This window comes from Bos indicus, chromosome 14, assembly GCF_029378745.1.
Source record: "Bos indicus isolate NIAB-ARS_2022 breed Sahiwal x Tharparkar chromosome 14, NIAB-ARS_B.indTharparkar_mat_pri_1.0, whole genome shotgun sequence".
In the NCBI taxonomy this organism is placed as follows: domain Eukaryota; kingdom Metazoa; phylum Chordata; class Mammalia; order Artiodactyla; family Bovidae; genus Bos; species Bos indicus.
Genome location: NC_091773.1, coordinates 82199262 through 82226073, shown reverse-complemented (window position 1 = coordinate 82226073; position 26812 = coordinate 82199262). Strand labels below are relative to the sequence as shown.

The window sequence follows — 26812 nt, the reverse complement described above, 5'->3', positions numbered from 1 at the left end:
AGATCTCACTGAGGCACTTAAGAAAAGGTAATGATAAGAACAGGGCGGGAGAAATTAGCTTTATCATTTATTTAGCTTCCTGATTAGTTTGTTTACTTAGTTCACTGTTTCCTTTCATTCTGAGTCGATGTGGGAGAGTGGTTCATTATGAGAGAGTTGGATCCTCACTGGATTAGTTGCCAGAGTCAAAGACAACCTTAACCTCATGTAGAGCAGTGTTTCTTATCTTTAATGAGCATATGAACCCCTGAAGACCTGGTGAAAATGCAGACGCTGATTCAATAGGTCTTGGATGGGCCGAGATTCTGAATTCCTCGCAAGTGTCCAGGTGATGCCGACGCCGCTAGAACATGATCCGTGCTTTGAGTAGCAAGGCTGGAGTATCGAGCTTTTCCAAACTGATCAGAGAGATTTACTCCCAGAGTTCCAATGGGAAGGAAGGCATTTTCATAGATGGAAGAACACTTAGGGAGTTTGGTCAAATCAACACTGGGCAGAGGAGGGATGACCCATGAAATAAGAGCTGAGCTCCACAGGCTCAGCCTTAGGATTGAAAGGAGCCTTAAAGGTCATCTGGTCCAAACATCCAGCCAATGTTTGAATCGTCTTGGATCCCTGCCAGGTCATCTCAGCCCTTGAGTTACAGAAGTATTTGCCATGAATGGAAATAAACATTGAACAGAACAAGAGAATTTCAAGGTGGTGCCTGAATCACAGAAAGAATCAAACAGCGAATGGCTTTTGGAAGAGCTGTGATGCCTCACGCCGGCGCAGACAGACGTTTGCTGCATTTTAAGAGTCTCTGGATATTGATTCAGAAGTTTTCAGACCTACCGTTTCATAATAAAAGCAGTAAACTCTATCAGAGGGCCACTTGGGAGTGCTTCTTCCCCCACACACGTCGCCCTGCCATGAGTAGAGGTGTCTGTGCTGACTGGCAGGTGAGAGTCAGCAGCAGGCATTGGCTGCCGGCTACTTCTTGGCAGCCCTGACTGTAAACCAGGGCCCTTGAGAAACCATATTTTCAAGGACCCAGCATCCTGCAACCGTGAATGGTCTACCCTCACTTTGATTTTCCATGCGTGCATCGTGTCCAGCTGTTTGCAATCCCATGGACTGGGGCCGCCAGGCTCCTCTGTCCCTGGGATTCTCCTGGCGAGAATACTGGAGCAGGTTGCCATTTCCTCCTCCAGGGGATCTTCCGACCCAGGGATGGACCGGCATCTCCTGTGCGTCCTGCATTGGCGGCGGATTCACTGAGACACCTGGGGACTCGGCCTGAACCAAAAGATACTTGTTCTGTGGGGCCTTCTTACGGGGAGCTGCCAGCTTCTCCTTTTCTCTCGTCTCAGGCTGTTGCTTGATGGTTCTCTGCCTTCTGTTTCAGGTGCCCGGGGACAGCGAGAAGCGGTGGAGGCCAGCCCTGGTTGTACTGACGGAGAAGGACCTTCTTATTTACGACAGCATGCCACGGAGAAAGGAAGCCTGGTTCAGCCCAGTTCACACGTACCCACTTCTTGCCACCAGGTAGCCATGGTCTTGTGTCTGGGTGTGAGGAGTTTGCTGTTTGAATCTTTTAATCAATGATAATTATTTCAACATGTGATATTACTGCTTCCTCTTGCAGCAGGAGCTGAGAGTTCCTCCAGAATGTAGGCACACATTTTTAGCCACTTAGATTAATTATCATTTCTGACCATACACAGGGCAGCACAAAGCCCTTTCCTCCTAATGGAGAGGCAGTGACATGTGCCCGGCCTAGTGGCCTTCCTGGGCCTCCATCCCGTCCACCTGGAGATGAGTTGCACACGTGTGCCTACTCTTGAGTTCAGGTGGAATCAAGTAAGGGTCTTCCCTTGGTGGCACAAAGAATGTCACGTGGGGATGTCCCACTGTGCTTTTTGAAGCTCGGTCAGCAGGAGACCCCGCAGCAAGTCCTCCTGCAGTTGCGGGGCGCTTCCCCTGGAGGTGGGGCTGCGGGGGTCTGTCTGCTGCTCAGCACCTTCAGTGTTGAGACTTTTGATCCTAACGCAGCATGTGCTTCAGTGCCTTCTCTAAAGTCCCGTATCCTGAGCACCGGAGCACCTCAGAACAGACCCCTGCTTTCAGACCTGGCTCCTGCCGCCGGCCGCCGGCTCTCTGTGTATGCTTTCTGATAATGGTTTAGTTTTCATCACTCCCGCTGTGTCTCTTTCCCTACCTAGAAGCTTTGTGTCCATGATGTTTGTGGCCCCTGCTGGCATAGCTGCTAGCAACTTGGGGCCCTTAAACGTCCGTAGAATGAATTACTGAACAATGTGGGGCGGGCTCTGAAAGGAGTTTGTCCAACTGACAGCGCAGTGAACTGAGGTTTGGGGGCATCTGTTCTGGGTGAGAGAGACAGTCGAGATGGCTTCTCCTATCTGAATGGATTGAGATGCCAAACGGGTTATAGTCAAAGCTCAGGTGCAAGAAGAGAACAAGCCCCAGTAGCAGAGCAGAAGTGCCACAAAAATCAAAGCGACCATAGTGAGCCGAGCTGAAGCTCCCCGAACACTCTCCTACTTTCCTCGTGGTTGGTGACGGGGAACAGCCAGGGTACCCTGGGAGTACCCGTGAGCAGGGCTGAAGCTCCCTGAGCTCCCTCCTACTTACCTCACGGTTGGCGATGTGGAACAGGAAGGGTATCCTGAAAGTACCCACTGTTGGCCTCAGAGGTAAGTAGAGGAAGCCTTCAGGGGCTGGGAACCAGGCCTAGATCACTTAGACATTCATCAAGTAAATAAAATGAAGTAAAACAGTAGTTTAATTTTTTAGTCTCTTAAGCCTCAAAAATCTTGGCAGGGTAACTATTAAAATACTGTTTGTGTTTCAATAAAACCTCAATAATCAGAATACAAATATCCCACAATGCTCCTGCAAAGATTCGGGCTGTTCCTTGGGCTTCGTTCAAATTCAGCCCAATCCCTGTCACTTTCCACAGTTAATATCCATGTTCTTCATCCATGGGCACTGGTGTTCAGGTTCTGAGACATCCCTGTGATGAAATCAAAGAAAGATTAGACCACAGTCACTGTCTTCCAGTTACTAAGACATATTGGACTCTTGGATCTCTTGAAACGGTTTTCAGGAACAAAAGTTTAAAGAACGTAAAGTTTCTAGGTACTTTTCAGGCAACTTGAAAATAAAACTTACCTTAACACATAGCTTTTGTCTCTCAGTTTCTGAGTATTCTGACTAGTGGAGGCTGCTGTTTCATTCCTGTGTGCGTGTACTTATTGATTCAGGATTTTAGATATTCAGTTCCTGGATCGCACTGGCCACATTTCGAGGATTCAGCAGTTGGGGCCGGTGTCTGCCGTTTTGCACAGCGTGGATCTAGAGCAACTCCACCGTCACAGCACGTTCTGTTGGACAGCAGTGCCCTAGAGCATACATGACTCCCTCGGAATTTGTCCCAAGCAGCCTGCCAGCAGCTCAAGCCACCGGGGGGGTTCATCCTCCAGGCTCTGCAGGCTGTCGGCACAAGCTGGGCTCCTGGGGCTCTTTGTGACCCCATGGACTGCAGCACACCAGGCCTCCCTGTCCATCACCAACACCCAGAGCTTGCTCAAACTCACGTCCATTGCATCAGTGATGCTGTCCAACCATCTCATCCTCTGTCGTCCCCTTCTCCTCCTGCCCTCAGTCTTTCCCAGCATCAGGGTCTTTTCCAATGAGTCAGATCTTCGCATCAGGTGGCCAAAATATTGGAGTTTCAGCCTCAGCATATGAACTCATACAGAAGCAAAGCCCCCTGAAGGGGGCGGGCGCACAGACACAGCGGTTGGTAGCTGGGTAGCTGTCGGTGGCACCAGAAGCACCTGTCGTAGACTCGCCAGCCGTGCCGTGTCTGGTCTGCATTATGAGCAAATCACACCAATTGCCTCAAACCACGAGCTGCGCCCAATGTGGAGACAGAAGATGGGATTCCCGCTCGGTGCAAACTGCGCTCACTTAGAACAGACGATGCAACATTTGAAAAGACCGGCATCCAGGGGCTTCCCTGGGGGCCCAGTGGTTAAGACCTCGCCTTCCGCTGCTGATGGTAGGGGGTGCAGATTGGATCCTGGTTGGGAAGCTAAGCCCCACCTGCCTCGCGGCCAAAAAACCAAAGCATAAAATGGGAGCAATGTTGTAACAAGTTCAATAAAGGCTTTAAAAAGAAGGAAAAAAATCAGGGTCTGCCATCTAAATATAAAGGAGACGTGCTGGGGATGCTTGACTTCCCATCTTGCCACCCTCTCCCAGATTACTGACCGCTGAACTGCAGAAGAGCTCATCTTGATGTGTCTGAATCAGCCCCATGAGCCCGTAATTGTGCCCTGACCTCCGCTGGAAGCCCAGGAGGCAGCTAAGATGTGGAGGCTGCACTGGGAGCCTCTCCTTCCTTCAGCGCCGCCTGCAATCCTGGAAATGGAGGAGCTGGACTTCCATCCTCGCTTTCTCTCCCAGGACAGGGCTTAGCCTGGGGTCACTGCACCTCGCTCCTTCCCAGTCCCATCTGTTCACGCACTTGGTCGAAAGCTGCCCTCTGCCCAGCCCAGCGGGGGGATGCACTTTAGGGAAAGGGCTTTTAACTGACCTTTCACTTGCTCATCAGCTCCCATGCTTTGCCTGCGTCGGTCCTGGCTAACTTCCCCCCTGGACCCTGTGCGTGTGTCTAGAAAAAGACTTTTGGGAAACAGTGAGGAAAACGACCCCGGCATCTCCCTGTGTGATCACAGCAGAGACGCAGCCCCAGGCTGGGAGCAGCATCCCGCCCTGAAGGTTGACAGTCTCCCTGCGCGGCAGGCCGGTTCTCCTGTTACTGGAGGGTGTGTGATGGGTCCGGGTGCTTGTGCTCAAAACCCAATAAACAGGCCAGGTTGGTCGAAAATTTGCTTTATGTCAGATGCCGGCGGTGGGGGCGGGAGTGGACGTCTGTGCAAAGGCCCAGTCCTCCCCTGACAAGCGGTGAGCGCTCTCACAGACGGACTGGGCGGGGGGCCTGCAGAAACAGTGCCCGCAGCTCTGGCCGCTCTTCAGATTGGCCCTCAGTGGTCTGACGGGCCTCGTCTTGGTGGTTTCAGGGACAGTTCATCTTCAGTTCTGGGGCCATTTGTTCTCATTTCTCTGAGGCCAGTTCTCAGACCTGTGGCAGCTCGTGTCCTGGGTAACGTCTGGTTATCGTGTAGCTAACTTCTCCCACCTGGTGGTCTAGAATCGATAAGACTGCTCACAGGATATATCTCAGAATATTATCTGCAGCCCTCGAGAAAGAACTGAAGACCCTTGACCATGCCTCATGACTGCGTTGTTAGTATTTAGTCTCATGGACTGTTTTCCGTTATTTCCTCATTTCGCACTTCTCTGATTAAACCTCTCCTTTGACTGGAGTTTTCCACACACAAGAGGCAGGCAGGGGACGTGGGTTGGGGCAAGGACCACAGGGCCCCGCTCCGTTTCATCTGAGATGGGAGGCCAGGCGTGGCAGACACCCAGGGAAACCCCGATCCTCCCACCACAGAAGGCACCCCAGCACTTCCTCTGGGAAGGAGGGCTGCTCCCCAACCTCATGTTGAAATTCATCGAGTGACTCTTTCACTTACTTCTCGTGTGTTCCATGCACGCACCTGTGGCTCTGTGCGCTTGGTATATAAGCATTCAGGCACATAGCCTGTCTAGTAGCATTATTTTTCCGAAGAAGGGGAGTCGTGTCTTTTTAAAATTTCTTTTGAAGACCTTCTCTTAAGGTATTATTTATAAACAGTGCTATACACGAATCTTAAATGTGTAGTTCACTCAACTTTTATTTGTAGATGCAGAGCCACATCGTCTAAAGTTTTATTATAGGTTAGGGTGTCTGCTAATTAATCATCCTGGGTAACTTTATCAGGAAGTCCATTATATACCATCCGCAAATAGCTAGACCCAGCTGCTAATAAACCCGTGGCTGACCTTTGTGGAAGGAGCATAGACAAAGCCAACAGCTTTACATGGATTCTACCTGACTTTGCAAAACTTGCTCAACTTAATCACCTGGCTGTCCATTAACGATTCTGGCCCCAAGCACTCTGCCCTGGAGATCCTGGCTCAGCAGGCCCAGGTTAGGAGTCAGGAGTCTGTGCTTAACAAGCTTCAGATGTAGTGCGCAGGTACCACGTTTAACCCTCGCAGCCCCACGAGCTTTAGGTTTTCTTCCTGTGTCACAGAGAAGTAAAGTGAGGAACTAGGATGTTATGTGACTTGCCCACAGCTGTACAGCTGGTGAGAGACAGGCCCGGAATTCCGATTCTGAATCCACTTTCTGTTTTTTAAAGATTTATGTAGTTTCAGCTGCTCTAGGTCTCCGTTGCTACGTGCAGTACGCGGGAGCTACTCTCCCGTCGCAGTGTGAAGGCTTCTCTCGTGGACACAGGCTCTAGGCGCTCAGGCCTCAGTAGTTGGGCACACGGCTTAGTTGCCCTGTGACATGTGGAATCTTCCCAGACCAGGTATCGGACCCATACACCCTGCATTGGCAGGCAAACTCTTCACCACTAGACCACCAGGGAAGCCCTGAATGCACCTCCTGAACCACCATTCAGTAAAGCCAGAATGGTGGCTCAGATGGTTAAGAATATGCCTGCAATGCAGGAGACTAGAGATCCAACCAGTCAATCCTAAAGGAAATCAGTCCTGCGTGTTCATTGGAAGGACTGATATGGAAGCTGAAACTCCAATACTTTGGCCATATGATTCGAAGAGCTGACTCACTGGAAAAGACCCTGATGCTGGGAAAGATTAAAGGTGGGAGGAGAAGGGGCGACAGAGGATGAGATGGTTGGATGGCATCACCGACTCAATGGACATGAGTTTGAGTGATCTCCAGGAGATAGTGAAGGACAGGGAGGCCTGGTGTGCTGCAGTCCATGGGGTCGCAAAGAGTCAGACATGATGGAGTGACTGAATAACAACTGCACCATTCTCTGCAGCCTGCCAGGAGCATATTTCCTATTCCCTGAAGATCAGATGGCTCTTCGAATTTGCTGAGTGGATCATATAAATCTTTCCTTAGTGCTCCTGACAACTTAGTCATGAATAGAGAGCTGTTCAGATCCTACAGCAGAGTGAGCACAGAGCTGGGGACTCTCTAAGACCTGGAGTTTACGCCCAGGACTTGGACCAGGGGCTCTCAAAGTGTCATTGCCAGCCGGAATGTGAGCACCGCCGGGGAACTTGGGGCACATTGCAAATGCTCCATCCCACTTCAGAGGAATTAAATCAGGAACTCCGGGACTGGGGCCCAGCCCACCTGTGAGGGCACAAGCCCTCCGGGTGCTTCTGATGTGGGCAGAGGAGAGCCCCTGGTTCAGAAGACTCTACTGGCTCCAGGGTTCCTGGCGGGCAGGAAACGCCGTAACCAGGACGAGGCCTTTGTCCTCTGTGTTCTTCAGAAGCAGCATTTTGCTTCAGGCAGTGATGACCACTGGTGAGTCAGTTCGAAGGCTGTCCTGGATCCAGGTGCCCACAGAGTCATCAGCAGGTCCCGGAATGTGCATATGGCTTCCGGGCTCTTCCGTCTTATGGCACTTTCCACTGGTCCTTCGCCCTCTCCCTCAGCTTCCTCCGAATGACTGCACGGTGCCCAGCAACGGATCGCTGCTACACAGCACTGACTCAGGTACAGACTTGGTCAGCATAGTGCCTGACCATGGCCACAACGAAATACCATAGATCAGTAATCAGTTCTCACAGTTCTGGCAGCTGGGGGTCTAAGATCAGGCTAGCAGCATGGTTTGTTTCTGGTGAGAAATGCTGTATTTTGTGTGTATATGTGTGTTGCATCAGGATCTTAGTTTCCTGGCTAGGGATCAGAGCGCAGAGGCCTAATCACTAGGCCCCCAGGCAAGTCCCGAGAGCTCTCTGGGTTTGCAGACGCCGTCATCTTAATGTGCATGGCCACACGACTTCCTTGTGTTCCTGAGGAGAGAAAACTTGAGCTCTATGGGGTCTCTTCTTACAAGGACACTAATCCCATCAGAGCAGGGCCCCACCCTTGTGACCTCACTTAACCTTAATGCCCTTGGTTCTGTCTCTAAATACAATCACACTGTAGACTGGAGCCTGCCTGTATGAACTGACGGCTGGGGCAGAACTCAGCCCATTGCACTGACTCCAGCACGGCCGAATTCAATGTGCTGCACGCAGCAAGGCTGGCAAGGAGGGTCCTCGAGCCTTCATCTTGGCAGTCCTGGAAAGCGTCAGTCAGAACGCCAGAGGGTCTTTTCTCTTGCAGAAGAACTGTTTGGGACTGTAGCCAGTAGGAAACAGATTTCTTCTAAAATTGTTCCTCAGCTCACACATTTCATAGTTGACTTGCTGATTTGTTTGTGGTTCTTTTTTTTGGGGTGGGGGGGTGCGGGTTCCAGGCATATCAAATTTATATTTTTCTGGAAGATGAAAGTGTGATTGTGTTTCAAGGCAGAGGCACTACAAATGCTCACAGTGGTCTTGGTGTCAGCTGCCACAGAGAAGTTTCCAGGCAGTCAGTTCTTCCACTGACAACATTCCGTGGTGTCTCTGTGCCCTGATGGTGCTGCTCATGGCAGCTACTCTCATCCCCCGGCTTTTTATGAGGCTTGGGAAAGCTTTTTTTTTTTTGCTTAGCCAAAGCCTATTTGATGTTGCCGAACATTAAAAAAAGGAAGGTATCCTTGCGCATACAGAGTGATGCACAAGGTCTTTTGCCACTGTCGTCATCGTTGGCAAGTGAGATCGGTCTACAGAGAACCAGGATTCAGGTCGCAATATTTCTGGAATTCTAGAAGTATAACCCCAAAATTCTGCCCACCCCGTCCCAGGCGTTGGGGAAAAGTTCAGAGGCACAGAGCTTGTAAAAAGAATGCCGCTACTCCCAGCCCAGTTTCCCAACCTGTCCCTTTAGAGGAGCAGAAGGAAACCAACCAGCGAACTCGCTCTGCTCCCCTCGGACGTCACTCGGGAGCCGGAGACGTGCAGCGTTGGTACTCAACGTGTCCGGGAATCTGGTGCCTTAGGAGCTAACTGTTTCTAAGTGCTAAAAGTAGCTGCCACCTCAGGCGGGCGCAGACGTTTTAGGAATGCTTTCCACTGGGAAAGGCTGGCCAATTGCATCTGTCAAACTTTAAATTGTAATCAGCCTGTGGTTTTCACTTGAAGCCTGGGAGGCCCCTTCCTCTTGGAGGGCGCAGGCATGTTCCACGGGCTTCCTCTCGGGCCGCACAGAAGGAGCCGCGTGCCCGCGAACCCATGTTGTGTCAGACTGAGAAGTGTGGGGTTGGCCCTCACTCCGTCCGCTGCGTGTGTCTCCGCGTGTCTGGTGCCACCCCTGCCCTCACTCGAGCCCGTGCGGGAGCCCTTCAGATGTGTCGGGGGATTAGCTGAGCGAGGAGATGCATGGACTTTGGGATCAAACCAGGAGTCAGATTCTGAGACTTCTGCTTGTAATGGGGCAAAGTATTAATATCAGTTTCTCCAGATCCAAGTCTCCTCATCTACAGGAAGCAGTAATAGTAACTTCTGCTCTTCCAGTTATTGATAAGATGGACTTCTCAATCGCTCTTAAGTGAGTGTAAGCATTCAGCATGTAACAGATGTAATAAGTGATGGATAAACGCCAGCAGTTGTTACTACTGGAGAAAGTAATTGGCATTAATGCATGAATGGCTGAAAAGGAATTGGGTCTGTTTGACCCTACACGTGATACTGCGTTTACCAAGGACTTGTAGTGTCTTAAACCAAAGTCGCTGAGCTGTGAGGGTGGGGCTAAGGAAGAGTTGTGGGTTTGTTTGTAGGGACAAGGAAGTGTGGGATGGAAATAGGGACCCGAAGCCCTTAACTTCACAGCACAAAGCTGGTCCTGAGTGCTGCCGCGGGGAATGCGTGGCAGACGCTCCCGTGGCTCTAAAAGTGGACCTGGATGGGCCTCGGTCGGAACTGGGCTCCAGTCTGCTTCGGGCTCACTCCCCTTTGTTTAACGGGCCTTGGCTTACACTCAGTATCCCTAATGATGTCCCTTTCTGAGAGCTGGGACCTGGCCTGATTCCTTTACCACCATATTCAGATGGAAGAAGTTTAGAAGGTGCAGTGAGACAGGAGTTCAGTGACTCCTGGCCAAGGGACAGCAGGCTCATTCTTGGACAGCCCTTCCTGTCTGATGGTTCAGGGCTTGTTTGGGATTCTGCCCCTTCCTGTCTTCCCTGGAGACTGTTGACTGTCGGGCCCCAAGTAAGGGTGGCCAGCTGTTATAACAAAGAATTCAAGAGGAGCCCCAGAACCACTGACGGGGTCTGACCAGTTGCTCTTCCCTCCTCCTCCTTTTTTTCCCGTTTCTTTATTGTTCTGTGGCTTGCACTGTGGCTTATGCATGGAGATACTAATTACAGCAATTAAGGAAAATGAGGGTGTAATATTGCTTAGCAACCCAGTTACCTAATCTGTAATTTTACTAATTTGGCTGAATCTGTGTGCTGCAACTGTTTTGGTTTTAATTAAGGATATTAATAATAATGTTTTTAATGAATCATTTTATGCTACATTCTCTAACGCCTTATCCAGAATTAAACTAGTGCATAAGCATCCCTTGTGAGGTAGGGTTTTCTGTGTTTTTCTTGAAACTAGTCAGACAAAAGGGACCCATCTGAGGATCAAGAAACGATATGCAGCCTCACATCACACCTCAGTTGTTAGAGACGCCTGTGGCTGGCCCCCACAGGGACGGCTACTTCTACTGCCAAGCTCCCAAAATCTCAGAGAATTTGACTCGAAAGGGGGCTTATCACACAACCTCTGTGAGCCTCCTGGTATCAGCGCTTTGGGCATAGGACGTGATTTTAAACCATTGCATCCTTCCTTTTTGTCTTATAAGGAGACAGCCGGGTTGGACCCCCCTTCCTTTGATGGTAGTGCGTGCGTGCTCAGGCGTGTCCGACTCTGCAACCCCGTGGGTTGTAGCCCACCAGACTCCTCTGTCCGTGCGATTTTCCAAGCAAGAATACTGGAGTGGGTTGCCATTTCCTCCCCCAGGGGATCTTCCCAACCCGGGGATTGAACCTACATCTCCTGTGTCACCAGGTAGATTCTTTATCCGTGAGCCACCAGTGAAAGCACTAGTTGCTAAAGATGGATTTGGAAGCAGAAACAGGAAGTGGATGTTAGGCGAATCGCATACAACATTCGATCCCAGATACCTTTCAAGATCATTTTTTTTCAGGATGAATTAATCTGTAAATTAGCATTTAGTGGATGCAAATTCAAGTTCTTTGGATTGAGCCATAACTATTCTTTGGTATGGTTGAGGGACAGAAAGTGGGAGACAAGTCATAATATCTCAGTTCAGTTCAGTCACTCAGTCATGTCTGACTCTTTGTGACCCTGTGGACTGTAGCATGCCAGGCCTCCCTGTCCATCACCAACTCCCAGAGTTTACCCAAACTCATGTCCATTGAGTTGGTGATGCCATCCAACCATCTCATCCTCTGTCATCCCCTTCTCCTCCTGCCCTCAATCTTTCCCAGCATCAGGGTCTTTCTAAGGGAGTCAGTTCTTTGCATCAGGTAGCCAAAGTATTGGAGTTTCAGCTTCAACATCAGTCCTTCCAATGAACACCCAGGACTGATCTCCTTCAGAATGGACTGGTTGGATCTCCTTGCAGTCCAAGGGACTCTCAAGAGTCTTCTCCAACACCACAGTTCAAAAGCATCAATTCTTCGGCACTCAGCCTTCTTCACAGTCCAACCCTCACATCCATACATGACCACTGGAAAAACCATAGCCTTGACTAGACGGACCTTTGTTGGCAAAGTAATGTCTCTGCTTTTTAATATGCTGTCTAGGTTGGTCATAACTTTTCTTCCAAGGAGTAAGGGCCTTTCAATTTCATGGCTGCAATCACCATCTGCAGTGATTATGGAGCCCAGAAAAATAAAGTCTGCCACTGTTTCCATTGTTTTCCCATCTATTTCCCATAAAGTGATGGGACCGGATGCCATGATCTTAGTTTTCTGAATGTTGAACTTTAAGCCAACTTTTTCACTCTCCACTTTCACTTTCATCAAGAGGCTCTTTACTTCTTCAATTTCTGCCATAAGGGTGGTGTCATCTGCACATCTGAGGTAACTGATATTTCTCCTGGCAAACTTGATTCCAGCTTGTGCTTCTTCCAGCCCAGCGTTTTTCATGATGTACTCTGCATATAAGTTAAATAAGCAGGGTGACAATATACAGCCTTGACGTACTCCTTTTCCTATTTGGAACCAGTCTGTTGTTCCATGTCCAGTTCTAACTGTTGCTTCCTGACCTGCATACAGGTTTCTCAAGAGGCAGGTCAGATGCTCTGGTATCCCCATCTCTTTCACAATTTCCCACAGTTTATTGTGATCCACACAGTCAAAGGCTTTGGCATAGTCAATAAAGCATAAATAGATGTTTTTCTGGAACTCTCTTGCTTTTTTGATGATCCAGGAAGTGTTAGCAATTTGATCTCTGGTTCCTCTAGCAGTAATTAGTCAAATCTCTTAGAAAAGAGTCCTCTTTGTGTTCCAGTTGTTCATTCAGCCATTCATTTAACAAATACTTACTGAGTGTCTGCCATGTGCCTGGAATTATTCTAGGTGCTAAGTGTGCAACGGGATAATCAAATAAAAAGTCCTACCCAGCTCAAATTAATTATAATAATGACTCTTACAGTATATTCTGTGCCAGATACTGTTTCATACAGTATTCCTGAAACTCAGTTCATCCTAACATACTGCTGATCCATCCCAGATTGCATTCGAAGATCCCAAGGCATGGAGAGTTTAAAAAACTTGTCAAGGGACCTTTTTGGTGGTCCAGTGGTCAAGAATCCACCTTGCAATGCAGGGGACATGGATGGATTTGATCCCTGGTCCAGGAACTAACATCCTACATGCTGGGGGGAAGCTGAGCCCCTGAGCTGCAGGAAAAAATTTTACATGCCACAGCTAAGACTAGAGGCAGCCAAATAATTTTTTTTAAGGACATTTGTCAAGGTCATACAGTTGGCTGAGAGCCAAGACTGAGTGTCTGCTGCTCTGCTCTGTGCTCTTATACCGATGCCTTTATTCTCTTGCTCCGCTGTTTCATATTATATGGTCCTATTCATTTCTTCACTTACCTGCACTTTTACACTCGCTCATAGGGAGCGTAACTCTTGCTGGAGTTGCTGGCTTTGCTTCCAACCATGGGAATGTGTCTGAATTTTGTCACCGGGAACAAAACTGTCCTTGGGCTTCTCAAGCTGCTTCAGAGAACACTTAGAAATTGAGTGTAAACTGCAGCTTGGAAACTTGTCCCAGGGTACCAGTATTTTTTTCACTGGGTAAGAAAGTTATCTTCTCTGGGGAGACGGCATTTTCTGGGTTGCTATAGTTTAGTCCCAGCTGCAGATAAGAGACACATGGTCTTATTTTTAAGGATACAAATAATTGAAAGATAAATAATAGCTATTTCAGAGTCTTCCCCCGGGACTACAGACCAGGAAAGATGTTTGGAAAGAATCTCGGGAGGAATATAAAAAGCCCATTCCTGGCAGGATGGGGAAAGTCAGGCCAACAGATTCTGTCCTTAGCCCTACCTTTTCCAGTGTCCAAGCGATGGCTTTTAAAATCTTAATGTCCAGCTGACATTTACTTGGTACATAGTATCCCGAATCTGGTTACTGTAATGTGTTCCCAAATGCAATTGGCAAGTGAAGAGCCCATTAAAAACTTTTCAGTGGCCCCACATTTCAAAGGATTTCAAAATAGGTCAAGTGTGTGTGTGCGCATGCGTAGTTTTCATTGTCCACTTGAATTCACATTTCAGAAACATCTGAAAACCTTGCATTCATGCAGTTACTCAGCCAGTATATGTGGAACTCTGACCATAAGTCAGGTGGGATACTAGACAGTAGGGAAACCATGAGAGATGGGACAAGCCTCCTACCTTCAGGGACATCAGAGATGAGGTGGTGATCTTGAAGCCGTAGGGTGGGGGCAGTCCAGTGGTTAAGGCTCTGCACCTTCAATGCAGGGAGCTCAGGTTCAATCCCTGGTCTGAGGACTAAGATCTCACCTGCCATGCAGCCAAAAAAAAAAAAAAAAAAAATTCCCTGCTCTGAAGCAGTGGATGGTGATTTGTGTGGAGTCCAGAGGATGGGCACCCACCTTCAGGAGATCCGTGCTGCGCTTGCTCTGGAGCACCAGCAGATTGCTGAGCTGTCAGTAGTAAGCTGCTTCCCCCAACACCTTCCTTTACCCCTGACCAGTCAGCTTGAACACCTGAGCAGTGAACCTCACACACAGAGAAGCCCAGGAGCTCCCAAGGGCTCCAGCCCCGGCAGGTTCAGCTCACCTTCGATCCCAGGAAGCAAGTCACCTGCTCCAAGCGTGGCTCTCACACAACGAGCAGAGGTCCGCGGAGGTCCGAGACTCAAGGCGAGAGCGCTTCCATCCCCTTGACCTTGGCCTCCAGAGCAAGAGCGCGTCCATCCCCATGAGAGCTCACCCATCCCCGTGAGAGTGCGTCCATCCCCGTGAGAGCGCGCCCATCCCCGTGAGAGCACGTCCATCCCGGCGGGCCGCTGGCCGGTGCACAGACGCTGCAGATGCGTGTGCCTGCCTCCTCCCTCCTTCCCATTCCTCAGTCTCTTCTCCAGACTGTGTTCTCAGTGGTTTCTGACACTCAGTTGGAAGGAGAGGGAAAGGGCTCCTTGAAGGCCCCTCAGGGTACCCCGGGATCCAGAAGGCCCCTGAAACCTCCGCCCGCAGGTCTCTGCTCTCTCCTGTCTCATTTGCCGGCGGCCAGTAGGTGCACGTAAGGCGTTACTGAGGTCACGAGTGTAGGTTTCACCCCACCTGGATCGATTAGCTTCATCCTGAGTAAGGCCATTTCTCGGCCTGCGGATGTCAGGTAACAGGAGCCAGACATGGACAACTTAGGCTAGCAAGACAGGAACCACGCAAGACGACGCGGCTGACTTCATCTAGTATTCCGAGGCAGGATTGCCACCAACATTAAAGAAACAAAACATGTATTCTGCGCTGAGTAAGAAGGTACATATTTTTCAGTGTCGTGGAAGTCATGATTCTAAACATTAAAGTGAAAGATTTGGGTTCGTTTTAGTCCCACAGCCTTGTCAAACTAATCTTTACATTGTGTGCTATATATTGCTTAGAGAAATTTTTAAGAACTTAAAAAAAATAAGTAGAAATAAAACCACCCACAAAATTGCTTGACATTTTAATGGATTTGTTTGCAAGCTTCTGTTTTATATCATTGAATTGCATAGTAAGTTAAAATCGCTCAGTCCTGTCTGACTCTTTGTGACCCCATGGATTGTACAGTCCATGGGATTTTCCAGGCAAGAAGACAGGAGTGGGTTGCCATTTCCTCCTCCAGGGGATCTTCCCCACCCAGGTATCAAATCTGAGTCTCCTGTGTTTCCTGCATTGGCAGGTGGGTTCTTTACCACTGAGCCACCCAGGAAGCCCTGCTTATCAGGAGTCGCTCAGTGAATATAGGTGCATTTCCCCACATTCACACATATTTACAAATAATTTGTTAGGTCTATGCTGTTCCCCATCCTCAGGATGTGTTCCCATGCGCCTTGTGGAGATATCTGACGCAGCTCATTTGATTTGCATCTGGAAAGAGTGTCCTTTTGTTACCAGTATGCACATTAGCAGGAATTACACTTTTTAAATAAGGAGACTGAGGACAGGGGCATCACCGACTCGATGGACGTGAGTCTGAGTGAACTTCGGGAGTTGGTGATGGACAGGGAGGCCAGGCATGCTGCGATTCATGGGGTTGCAAAGAGTCGGACACGACTGAGCGACTGAACTGAACTGAGGGCGGGGGCAAGGGATGGAAATATTTATCAAGTACAAACTGGATCTAGGTTCTGTACTAGGTGCCATACACAGATCCTTCCTTCGACCTTTACAGCCCTGCTTGATGAAGTGGTGACTCTGAACGTTTAACCTAATGGTAGGGAGGATCCTGATGCCACTGGTTATTCCTCCCAAACGTGTCCCTTTTCAGCTCACCAGGAGCCTGCCAGCCATGTCCAGCTGACGCAGCTTTAAGATTTTAAAAAGGAAGCACTAGACACATTTCACATTTTTATTTCATTCGTTTTACTTCCATCTTTAGGTGTTTTTTTTTTAACTTTTATTTATTTTTTGACCTCACTGCACAGCAGGTGGGATCTTGGTTCTCTGACTGGGAGCCCGCGCCCCTCGCTTTAGAAGCGCAGAGCCTTTCTTCACCATTGGATGGCCAGGGAGGTCCCGGATAGATTCTTGAAATGACTGAAATGTAAACACCTTCGAGTAGAAAACCACTGCGGAGCAGCTAAGAAACAGTGTGCATTTGTGTTTTCTCTACATGCTTCTTCTTAATGAGTTTTTACCGGACCCTCAGTCCCTTTAAATTCTCTATCAGACTTTGAGGAATGCTCTTGTTTTATTTACTCTCCCCCAGACGATGAAGCCTCAGGCAGCTTCTCAGTCACTCTCATCACACAGCGCTCTCCTTCCTCCCATCAGCTGGACCCTGTCTCTACACACGAAATCCCTGGGGCGGGCGGGGAGGAGCGTGTCAGCAGAGTCCCGGACTCCTCTCAGCGAGCTGCAGGGAGATTCTGTCTCTTATGGTCACTTCTTGTTGAGGCAAAACTGGCAAATACATGTATACCGGATGATTTCCTGTCCGTATCATTATGAAATAATTACCGCAATCCAGTTAACACATCCATCACATCATTAGCTTTTTTGCAAATTTTATTTTTTTAGCAAATTTCAAGTCTACAATATTATCCCCATGCTATTCACTAGATCCTCAGAACAAATTCATCTCACAACTAAAAATCTGCAGCCTTTGACCAGCGTGACCCCATTTCTCCCAGCCTCAGCAGCCGTCGTTCAAAGGCGGGCGGGGAGCCCTTCGCTGCGGAGCGGCAGTGGGTGCTTCTGGACAAACTTCTCGAGTGACAAAATGCAAAGAAACCGTGGGACTGAAAATAGCTGTGTGCACGCACAGTTGGGGCAAATTCTGGACCCCAAATATACAAAGAGGTCAAAAAACCCAAGTGCCACCTTTGCGAGCCTGGCTGAAAACCAGGACGCTGAGCGCGCTGCATGCTCACGGCCGAAGCCACGCCCGCCGCAGCCTCGGCCGCGGCCCTCCCCTCACCCCGCCAGGATTTCCCCGCGTGGGGGAGCAAGTGAGCAAGGGGACCTCTGCTCTCACTCCCCGCTGCTGCAGCAGGGACCCCAGGAAAGCCGTGCCTGAATTCTTGTCAACTGAATTTCTATTGGCTGGGGAAGGCTAAGAACCCTCGTCAGTAACAATTCTTCTCTCTGCTTCTGTAAGCTTGACTTGTTTTTTAAGATTTGTTTTTGAAATCTTGTTCTTCAAGATTTCACATAAGTGATGTCATACTGCATCTCTTTCTCTGTCTGGCTTATTTCAGTTGGCATAATGCTTTCAGATTCACCCATAAGGTTGCAAAGGGCAGAATTTCCTTTTTTGTTTAAGGCAGAATAATAGTACATTATGAATATATGCATCTCGTCTTTAACGATTCGTCCACAGATGGGCACTCAGGTTGCTCCCATGGCTTGGCGATTATAAATAGTGCTGCCGTGAATTTGGGGGTGCAGATATTCTTTCAGATATTGATTCTGCTTCCTTCAGATATATCCTCAGACGGGGCATGGCTGGACCTTTGGTCGTGCTAATTTTACGATTTTGAGGGACCTCCAAGCTCTTTCCGTAGTGGCTGCACCAATTTACATAACCACCAACAGCGTGCGAGCATTCCCCGCTCTCCACTTTCTTGCCAACACTTGTTATCCTCTGTACCTTCTCTATCTTCAAAGAACTGTACAGTCAAAAGCCTTTTTCAATTAACCTTTGTCTTTCAGTCAGCATTGCAAACCACCCCTCCCACCGGATTTCAACTCTGTAAGTAAAAGAGAGCTCCTCAGAGTTATAGGAGCTTGTCACTAGGAATTCAGTGGGCTACCGTAGGTTTTATGTCACTGATAATTTTGGTCTACAGTATCTAAACTTGCAAGAGAAAATAAGCTTTTGGATTTCCTCTGTACAACTTTTAATCTAGAGGTAACAAGTCCTTTGCCTAAGAAAGTAACTCTCCCATCCACCAAGTGAATAACACCTGGAATTCCACTAGCAACCAATGAACGTTTCTTTCTGTATTGAAAGAAAAGGCTGAAAATGCAAATATCCTGGAGACCAGGAACATTTCCTACATTGTATTCATGCTCTCCTGCAAATTGATGACAAGAGAGTCTCTCCCAAAAGGAGGCTGGACATGGAGGAGAAGGCGCAAGCTTGAGAGATCCGAGTGCTTAAACGGGGTGAGTGACGAGGGGCCGTCCCTGCTCGGAAGGCGGCACCAGAGCTTCCTTGTTTCCCCTGGCCTGTTAGAAAGCATGGACGCGGGAGTCACGGTTTATGCTGGATGTATGTTCTAAAGTCAGTGTGTCCAGTGAAAATCACTCTTGAAAATCACTTTCATCTCCCATTAAGTGCAGTTCTCTTCCCTCTTTGAAGAAGTTCAGCATCACTGTGCTTCTTCGAGCTTTTCAAAAATTTTTATTTAATGATTCATTTTTATTTTGGCTGTGCTGGGGCTCCGTTGCTGCTCTGGGGCGCCCTCTAGTGCAGCGAGTGGGACCTGCTCTCTCGTTGCCGCGCACGCTTCTGGTGTGGGGCTTCTCTCGTCGTGGAGGACAGGCTCCAGACCTCCGTGGCTGTGGTCCACAGGCTTAGTTCCCCGAGGCGTATGGGATCTTCCTGGACTACGGATCGAATTGGTGTCCCCTGCATTGCAAGGTGGATTCTCAACCACCGGACCACCAGGGAAGCCCTCTTTTTCAAGCTTTACACAGACACAGATTGCGGCTTCTTAGCAGAGTGAGTCCCATGGTTGTCTGCTTGCGTTTGGAGGCTGAGTGCATGAGAAATGCACACCCAGAAGTACATTCCCTGCAGCCAGATGCTCCAGAGTATAAGAAAAATGGTATGTGTGGCGGGGAGGGGGGGTGGTGCTCAATCTAACTCAGAAAACAACAGATTTCCTTCCTCGTCTCAGGCTCGCCCTGGGTCATATGTATGTAATGGCAGAAGGTAACTGTTCTCAGTCCTTTCCGTATCTTCCCTTCTCATCTAAGTGTCTGCATAGTCAACCGGATGCCCAGTTCATGGCCACTGTATTCATCTCCCTCTACCACTGGTGAGGAACTGAGTGAGAAGGGGGCAGAAAACCACTGTGAACATTGGGGTATCCTGGATCCTTGGGTTCCAGATCAGAAAAGTGATAGCAATTCGAGCAAATCACCAGCTGGAGCTTTTTCTCAAGTGACGTATCGGGTGGATACAGTAGCTTCCATTTTGATCATTTCTCTCTTCTTCTCAACAGGCTGGTCCATTCCGGTCCAGGAAAGGGATCACCCCAGGCTGGTATGGATCTGTCTTTTGCAACACGAACTGGCACCCAGCAGGGGATTGAAACGCATCTCTTCAGGGCCGAGGTCAGCAGGGACCTCTCACACTGGACACGGAGCATAGTACAGGGGTGCCACGACTCGGCGGAGCTCACTGTGGAGATCAGCACAGGTGGGCGCTCGGGCTGGGGACGCCACAGCCTTCTGGGGAGGGGGCGCCCTCCTCTGCATCGTGGCCTCAACATAGGTTCCATTACTGGCCCATTTTGGGGTACTTACTTAAATTCCAGAGGAGATAAATTTCAAAGTCTTCTAAATTAAGGCACTCATAATGCCCTACTAAAATGGGACCTAGAGAGTAGTCCCTCTCGCCACAACTAGAGAAAGCCCAAGAGTAGCGATGAAGACCCAGCTCAGCCAAAAAAAAAAATAATAATAATTAATTAAACACTTTTTTAAAAGCTTAAAAAAGAACAGTGATGCCAGACTCCTTGAGACATGGAGGAGAGCTACACTTTATGGGAGGTTAAAGGGATCTTCACGAGTGATTTTTACTGGACATTATTAGTACATTTAGTAATGCTTTACTAAAAATGCAGGGATTCCCTGGTGGCTCAGACGGTAAAGCATCTGCCCACAACGCGGGAGACCCGGATTCGATCCCTGGGTCGGGAAGATCCCCTGGAGAAGGAAATGGCAACCTACTCCAGTACTCTTGCCTAGAAAATTCCATGGATGGAGGAGCCTGGTGGGCTACAGTCCCTGGGGTCGCAAAGAGTCGGACACAGCTGAGCAACTTCACTTCACTAAAATGCAACCTAAGGGTTTGACTACGAAAACTCTTACTTCATCTTCCTGCAGAAAAAGTGGGTAACTCGGCTAGTCAGCCGTCATTTCTACCATGCTGGACAGTGCATGTCCAGAACATTTCCATCACGGGAGAAAGCCCTATGGTGTAACTCTGCTCTATATGACTAGGGTTTTCCCACAAGACCTCTTACGTACAGCGCTTCCAGACTTCAGTCACACTGAAACGACAGCAGAGTTTATAGTTTTACCCTCAGAAGACTCAGATGCTCATCCCTGGAGATTCTGGCTAGGAGTTCTGGGCTGGGGCCTGAGAATTTGCATCTAGTGAGATCACAGGCAGTCCCAATGCTGCCGGTCCGTGGACCACTCTGTGAGCAGTACTGCAGTAGGGTGCAACTTCCTCCGCACCCGAGACTGTTCTAGAAGGTGGGCCACATGTTGGACTTTCCTGGTGGTACAGGGGAAAGAATCCACCTGCCAATGCAGGAGACACGGGTTTGAACTCTGTGCTGGGAAGATCCCACATGCTGTCAGGCAGCTAAGCCGGAGTGCCACAGCTACTGAACCCACACGCTCCAGGGCCTGTGAGCTGCAGCTTCGGAAGCCTGCGAGCCCTGGAGCCTGCGCCTCACAAGAGAAGCCCTGCAGGGGATGCCTGTGCACCCAAGCTGGAGAGTAGCCCCCGCTCTTGCAACTAGAGAAGGCCCGCATGCGGCAAAGAAGGTCCAGTGCAGCCAAAGATACACAACTGAATAAATAAGACTTTCAGTTCAGTTCAGTTCAGTCGCTCAACTCTGCGACCCCATGGACTGTAGCACGCCAGGCCACCCTGTCCATCACCTACTCCTGGAGTTTACTCAAACTCATGTCCATTGAGTCAGTGATGCCATCCAGCCATCTCATCCTCTGTCGTCCCCTTCTCCTCCTGCCCCCGATCCCTCCCAGCATCAGGGCCTTTCTAATGAGTCAGCTCTTTGCATCAGGTGGTCAAAGTATTGGAGTTTCAGCTTCAACATCAGTCCTTCCGATGAACACCCAGGACTGATCTCCTTTAGAATGGACTGGTTGGATCTCCTTGCAGTCCAAGGGACTCTCAAGAGTCTTCTCCAGCACCACAGTTCAAAAGTGTTAATTCTTTGGTGCTCAGCTTTCTTTATAGTCCAACTCTCGCATCCATACATGACCACTGGAAAAACCGTGGCCTTAACTAGATGGACCTTTGTTGGCAAAGTAATGTCTCTGCTTTTGAATATGCTGTCTAGGTTGGTCATAACTTTCCTTCCAAGGAGTAAGCGTCTTTTAATTTCATGGCTGCAGTCACCATCTGCAATGATTTTGGAGCCCCCAAAAATAAAGTATGTCACTGTTTCCTCTGTTTCCCCATCAATTTGCCATGAAGTTATGGGACCGGATGCCATGATCTTAGTTTTCTGAATGTTGAGCTTTAAGCCAACTTTTTCACTCTCCACTTTCACTTTCATCAAGAGGCTCTTTACTTCTTCTTCAATTTCTGCCATAAGGGTGGTGTCATCTGCATATCTGAGGTTATTGATATTTCTCCTGGCAATCTTGAATCCAGCTTGTGCTTCCTCCAGCCCAGCATTTCTCATGATGTACTCTGCATATAAGTTAAATAAGCAGGGTGATGATATACAGCCTTGACGTACTTCTTTCCCAATTTGGAACCAGTCTGTTGTTCCATGTCCAGTTCTAACTGTTGCTTCCTGACCTGCATACAGGTTTCTCAAGAGGCAGGTCAGGTGGTCTGGTATTCCCATCTCTTTCATAATTTTCACAGTTTGTTGTGATGCACACAGTCAAAGGCTTTGGCATAGTCAATAAAGCAGAAATAGATGTTTTTCTGGAATTCTCTTGCCTTTTTGATGATCCAGGGGATGTTGGCAATTTGATCTCTGGTTCTTCTGCCTTTTCTAACACCAGCTTGAACATCTGGAAGTTCACAATTCACATATTGTTAAAGCCTGGCTTGGAGAATTTTGAGCATGACTTTACTAGCGTGTGAGATGAACTTAAAGGAAATGAAGGGTGGGACACACATCAACATGTAGCAGGGTTTCTCCACATTTCCTTCATTTGTGCAAGCATGAAAAATCAGATATTTTGTAGAATTTCTACTGCAGCATCTCTGAGATGATTAACGTCTTTTAAAAACTATCCTGGGGCCTCCCTGGTGGCTCAGTGGTAAAGAATCTACCTGCCAATACAGGAGACACGGGTTCGATCCCTGGTCCAGGAAGATTCCATATGCCAAGGAGCAACTGGGCCCATGCACTGCAACTCCTCAGCCCGAGCTCTGGAGTCCGGGGGCCAGTCCTGAGCCCCAGGCTGCACCTACTGAGGCCCAGGTGCCCACAGGTCTGTGCTCAGCAACAAGAGACGCCCCTGGATGAGAAGCCCACATGCAGCCAGGAGGAGAAGCCCCACTCACTGCAACTGGAGAAGAGCCTGCACGGCAGCAAAGACTCAGCACAGCCAGAAATAAATAAATACAGTTATTTTTAAAAGTTACCCTGAAGATGGCTAGTACTCCCAATATTTTCCAGCATTTTTGAAAATGTTTCTTGACGTGTCACTGAAGTTTTCATTTTTGACACATATTCTGTATGGCGAGCAAAACGAAGAGTTTTGAACCTGAGAGTTGGTAAAGGCTCAAGTCACCTGAAAACGAAATTTCCTGAAGTTGTATGTATGATAGCAGAGAAGTGCAGACTCCTGGCAACAATCAGGAGTGTTCTAGGAAAGAATAAAGTGGCCAAAGGGGGTTGGTTTAGTTTACAGTCCATACATTTCATAAAATTCTTCTCTCTACAAGCTGAAATCTACTTTGACAGAAAAACAGTGAGGCTGTTGATCGACCAGCCCAAGGAAAACAGCAGAGAATTGTGCGGAGTGAGCTCGCTGGCCAAGTGGTGGGAGAGAAGAGTCACAGAAATGACTGAAGCCCAGTTTCAGACGCAAAGACGCCTGCAGGGAGCTGGGAGGCGGGCTGGCGTTTTCATCAGAGCGTCAGTTAGCTTGATAATGCGTTCAATTTATCCTGTGTGGATTAAGAGCGCCTTCAGATAACCGATTCCATTACCTAAAGGCCACAAATACCACTTCAGGTCAATTTGAATGAAAAGGAATCACAATCAGTTAATTAGACCATTCAGTGGACTAGCTTTAAAGTTCAAAGATAGAGGAAAAGGGAAAAACACGTTTAGAGCCCAGTTGCCCACATTCGGCAACATTAAACAGTGTCAGAAATGAAGATTCAAAGTGTATAGAAGAACCTGTGCGCAGGGCAGGGACAGACACTCACGTGGAGAACGACCGTGTGGACACAGCCCGGGGAGCGGGGCGGGAACAGGAACCAGGAGAGCGGCTCTGCCAGACACATGACTGTGTGCACAACGGAGCCGCTGAGAGCCTGCTGTCGGGGCAGGGAGCTCAGCTCGGTGCCCCGCAGTGACTAGGGGGGTGGGATGGGGATTGGGGGTCTAAGAGGGAGGGGTATGTGTATATGTATAACTGATTCACATCATCGTGCAGCAGAAATAATACAATGTAAAGCAGTCATACTCCATTAAACAACCATGAAAAGCTGGGAAGCCATCACTTCAGCTGTGCTGTCTCCATGTTGCGGGTTGATCATCCGTGAACCAGACGGGCGGTGGAGGCCCAGGGCCACCGAGAGGATAATGTGGGAGTTGCCCAGGGCCTCTGCCCAGGACGTCTTCGGAAAATGTCAGCCCTTAGTTACAAGTTGAACGATAGCTGCGGCCCTTGGAAGGAAGGAGTATATGTTTTAACTAGTTAAAAGCCTCTTCATTCTGAGAGCAGAGAGACAGCCTGTGTGTCCCCCGAACTCTGAGGCCCCACCCAGCCATGACCCGGAGCGTCTCTCTGCAGGGATCCCTGTCCCGCCCCTCTGCATCGTGCGCTGAGCGGAGCGGGAGACCGCCGGGAGGAAAGGGCTGGATCCTGCATCGGAACCACCGGGTTGGGACGTGCCCACCTCTCTGAGCTCTGCTCTTCTCACTTCTCTTACTAAGCTTCCCAAGTGCGGTAGGGTGAAACTCACTTCGGCTTATAAAGCTGAGTTAGTGATGGTGTAGAGTAATCAATACCGCCTTCATCTTTACGCCTCCCTCAAAAAGAAGGTGTCTTGGTCTCCCTAAAGAGCTTTCAGATGTATATGAAGGCCAGAGCCAGTTGAGTTACCAGGGTCTGTTAAATGTGGCGTTTTGTAAGGCAGAAAATAAATAAATAAATAAATCCAATCCGCTCCTTTGATCACCTTTCCCAGAACTCTCTGCTTTACTTTTGGGGGTTGTGCATTTTGAGGGATCTTAGTTCCCCAACCAAGAATTGAACCCTGGGCCTGACGGGAGTCCTAACCATCACACTGCCAGGGAATTCCCTCCAGAACTCTTTGGTGAAGGGTTTTTAACACTCACAGGTCTTCTGAACAGAAACTTGGAATGGGAGGCAGGCCTGCTGCTCATAATCGGAAAGGGCTGGTCTCTTTTCCTAAACGCAGCGTGGACCACGGAGAAGTGCTAGCGCCTAACCTGATGGAAAGGTTTTCCTTTTGTCCTCTGGAATCGGGGGCACCTGCGGACAGCCGCCGAGGCTGACTGCACCCTGGGCGGCGGGGGCGTGGCTCCTTCGTAGAAGCTGCAGCAGCCGCTTCTCCAGGACCCGCGATGATCAGATCATCAGGAAATTCAAAAGGCTCCACTTTATAAAAGGAGCTTTGACTTTTTTTTTTAAGTAAAACTCAGGTTGTTTTTTAACAGCTCGCTCCTGGCTTCTTACATGTGTTTTTGTTAACTTGGGTAACGTCACTGGGGGAGTGATTGCTTTTTTCATCAGGTGATAGGCGCTTCATTAATTGATGATTGATTCAGTTATAGATTGTGTGTGTGTGTGTGATGATGAAAACAATGATCAGAGGTAGCTTGCTCTAAATCGAAATGTCAGGGACTTCTCTGGTGGTTCAGTGGCTAAGAATCTGCCTTCCAGCGCAGGGGACCCAGGTTCCACCCCTGGTTGGGGAACTAAGACCCCACATCCCTGGGGGCAACTGAGTCCACATGCCAGAGCAGAGAGAAGTCCTCCGACTACAGAGAAGGTCCCTTGTGCCGCAACTAAGATCCAGTGCAGCCAAATAAATGGTTTTTTTAGTGTCAGATTTTTTTTCCAGCTTGAGACAAGGTCATTGGAACACCTGTCTCCCTATATATCAGATGGTTACATTAGCGCTAGAGCCCAGATAAAATGTAGTAAATCTTTCTGTTTATTTCCCTTCATTTCACAGGACAAGGTAAGTGACGATGTCATAATCTAAGGAGAACACTTTCATGCACATTATTAATTTTTACCCTTAGAAAGCAGCTTTGTGGCTGGGCCTGGGGTGGGGAGACAGGTTAGAGCCGGGAGAAGGGACGGACTTCCGCTGCTCATCACTCACCCCTCCTTCTCTGTCTGCCTCTCGCAGCTTGCACCTACAAAAACCAGGAGTGCCGACTGACCATACATTATGAGAATGGATTTTCAGTTACCACTGAGCCACAGGAGGGTGCCTTCCCCAAGACAGTCATACAGGCTCCTTATGAAAAGCTGAAAACGTCTTCAGATGATGGAATCAGGATGCTGTATTTAGATTTTGGAGGCAAAGATGGAGAGCTTGTAAGTACACTTTTCTTTAGACAGTGTGATTTTGTGTACGCAACTCACCCATACTGGCTTGCACACATAATACTGCCTTATATTTAGTTAGTATTTGATTAACAAAATACTTATAGGTTCATGCCTTTAATGGATCCTTGAAAAATAGTGATGGCATCCAATTTTTTAAGTCCTTTCCTTTGGTCTCATTTGAATATAACAGAAATATTTGAATCAAAGGAAAGGATCCTTTATATAGTCAGCATTAAATTCTTCTCAAAGAGGGCCCCACCACCATCAAAATGTACCATTCATTGTTTAAAAGCATCTGATCTAAACTGGGCATTGTGCGAGGTGTCAGGGATACACGGATGTAAAATACCGGTCCTGCCCATGGCCTCTCAGGTCTCGGCAGTGGAGAACATGAAGAGCCCAGAGGGGAAGGGGCGGCCAGGAAGCCCAGCAACGCTGGTCGGCTCCCCTCGTGGAGAGAGGGCCGGACGAGGACCGGGCGCTGTGAGCTCCTGTCAGCAGGCATCTGGCAAAACCAGCAGACTTGTCGTCAGGGTGACATTCATACTTCTTCTATCACTGCAGATCGCCCATGTGTTTAAAATCATGATTTCCTGCGATCGTTACCGACTACCATATTGAAAAAATGCATTACTCTAGTTCCTCTGAAGGGTGAAAGTCACACATTGCTCCACTTTCTAGCTCGGGTGTTCTCAGGAAGACATAGCATCTCATTTAAGCTGTGGAATGCAGACCTGCAAAAAAGGACTTTGATTTGGAAAAGCCGGTCTCTGTCTAGATCCTTCCTAGTCACTGGCTTA

The 26812-nt window shown here is 48.8% G+C and overlaps 1 protein-coding gene across 1 annotated transcript in view; it reads left to right on the top strand.

Annotated features, from left to right (window-relative positions):
• SNTB1 (syntrophin beta 1) overlaps window positions 1-26812 on the top strand; it is a 250907-nt gene that overhangs the window by 219358 nt on the left and 4737 nt on the right. Inside the window, exons 4-6 of the mRNA XM_070803124.1 lie at window positions 1388-1527; window positions 19472-19668; window positions 25810-26000. Of these exons, the coding sequence (XP_070659225.1) occupies window positions 1388-1527; window positions 19472-19668; window positions 25810-26000 (528 nt within the window). The remainder of the gene's footprint in view (window positions 1-1387; window positions 1528-19471; window positions 19669-25809; window positions 26001-26812) is intronic.